This window comes from Chenopodium album, chromosome 5 (genome assembly GCF_948465745.1).
Source record: "Chenopodium album chromosome 5, dcCheAlbu1.1, whole genome shotgun sequence".
NCBI classification, from domain to species: domain Eukaryota; kingdom Viridiplantae; phylum Streptophyta; class Magnoliopsida; order Caryophyllales; family Amaranthaceae; genus Chenopodium; species Chenopodium album.
The window spans coordinates 27,312,398-27,314,013 of NC_137838.1; the positions used below are offsets into that span (position 1 = coordinate 27,312,398).

At 40.2% G+C, this 1,616-nt stretch overlaps 1 protein-coding gene across 1 annotated transcript; it reads left to right on the forward strand.

Moving 5' to 3' along the window:
- The first annotated feature begins 430 nt into the window (after positions 1 to 430).
- On the forward strand, positions 431 to 1,390 carry LOC145632768 (protein FAR-RED IMPAIRED RESPONSE 1-like). The gene is made up of 2 exons (XM_081685107.1): positions 431 to 961; positions 1,049 to 1,390. Exons 1-2 carry the CDS (start codon positions 431 to 433, stop codon positions 1,388 to 1,390), a joined length of 873 nt encoding a protein of 290 aa, XP_081541233.1.
- Positions 1,391 to 1,616: the final 226 nt, after the last annotated feature.

Consider the following 1,616-nt stretch of genomic DNA (forward strand, 5'->3'; position numbering starts at 1 on the left):
ATTACCGTTTTTTAATTTTGTTGGTGTAAACCACCATGGGCAGTCTATTTTCTTGGGTTGTGCCTCGGTTTCTCATAAGGATTGTGATATATTTAAATGGATATTCCAAGAGTGGTTGTGTTGTATGAATAATAGACCTCTAGCTGCCATTCTTACAGACTAGGCTGCGGAAATGAGGAAGCCATTAGAAGAGGTCATTCCTTTGACACGACATCGATGGTGCATCTGGCACATTATGAGAAAGATACCTTATGAGAAAGATACCTGAAAAACTTGGAAAATGTGAAAGGTGAGTTAGTTAATCAAAGCTTAGTATTTAATATTTTCTAAAATATGTTCATGGGTATATAATATTTTCTTTTCAATATAATTACAGGTACAAAGGTTTCAAGGGAGTATTGAAGGCGGTGGTATATGAGAGTTTATTTGGATGTGGAAGAGTTTGAGATCAAGTGGAATGCTGGAAAACAATGATTGGTTATGTAGCCTCTATAAGGAGCGAGATATGTGGCTTCCAGCTTACATGAGTGACTATTTTTGGGCTGGCATGAAGACCACGCAGTGGGTGGAGAGTATTAATAGCTTCTTTGATGGTTTTGTTAACCGTAACACTAAGCTTTATGAATTCCCTCAGAAGTTTGCGAAGGCTATGGAGAAGCGCATGCGTGACGAGACTGCTGCTGATGCAAATTGTGCAAAATATATACGCCGATTAGTAACCGGATTCCCGATGGAGAAGTTTTTCCAGACCTTGTATACCGACACCAAGTTCCAGGTGGTACAAACGGAGTGTTCTCGTATGATGTACTACTATTGCAAGGAGGAAAAAAGATTAGATGAAAATACAATTCAATATGTTATAGAAGATCGTGTCTGGGTTATACCAGAAGGAAAGAGCGAGGAAATCATCACCGACAAAAGAAGACAATATTCAGCAACATATAACAGGGAAACAAAGGATGTCTTTTGTAACTGCTGCAAATTCATAACTCATGGTATTATGTGTAAGCACTTGATGCATGTACATGATCCAAATCTTATGGTATAGATACCTCAAAAATATATTGTGAATCGGTGGCGGAAGGATATACTTAGGAAACACACAAAAGTGCGGATATCGTATCATGACCCAAATAAAATTGTTGCTGTCATAAGGTACAAAAAGCTAATGGGGGAGTTTAAAGTGTTGTGTGACGCAGCTTCTATGGTGAACGATGAGGCGGTGGAAGTGGTAAGTGATACTTTGAAGCATTTACACGCAGAAGTTGAGAAGTGCGGGATCAAAAAGGGTGAAGAGAGTATTACCATATCTTTTCCGGATGGAGCAACTGAATCGGGATTGGCGGTGCCTCCCAGCACAAATACAAATTCTTCTGTCCACCAACCCTAGCAAGATGATTCGGAAAGATGCCCACCGTCTTGCAATTTTCTCATCAAATACCACGTTGTGAGTGCAAAACCCCGTGGTAGACCCAAGGGGTCACGACACAAGACACTGGCTGAGATGGGGTTCCAGAAACCAGGTGACAAAAACAAGAAAAACAGAATTACGGTCACCACAAACAAAGGCACCAATGGCACTGACATTAGAAGCACTAACATTAAAAGAAACAAAG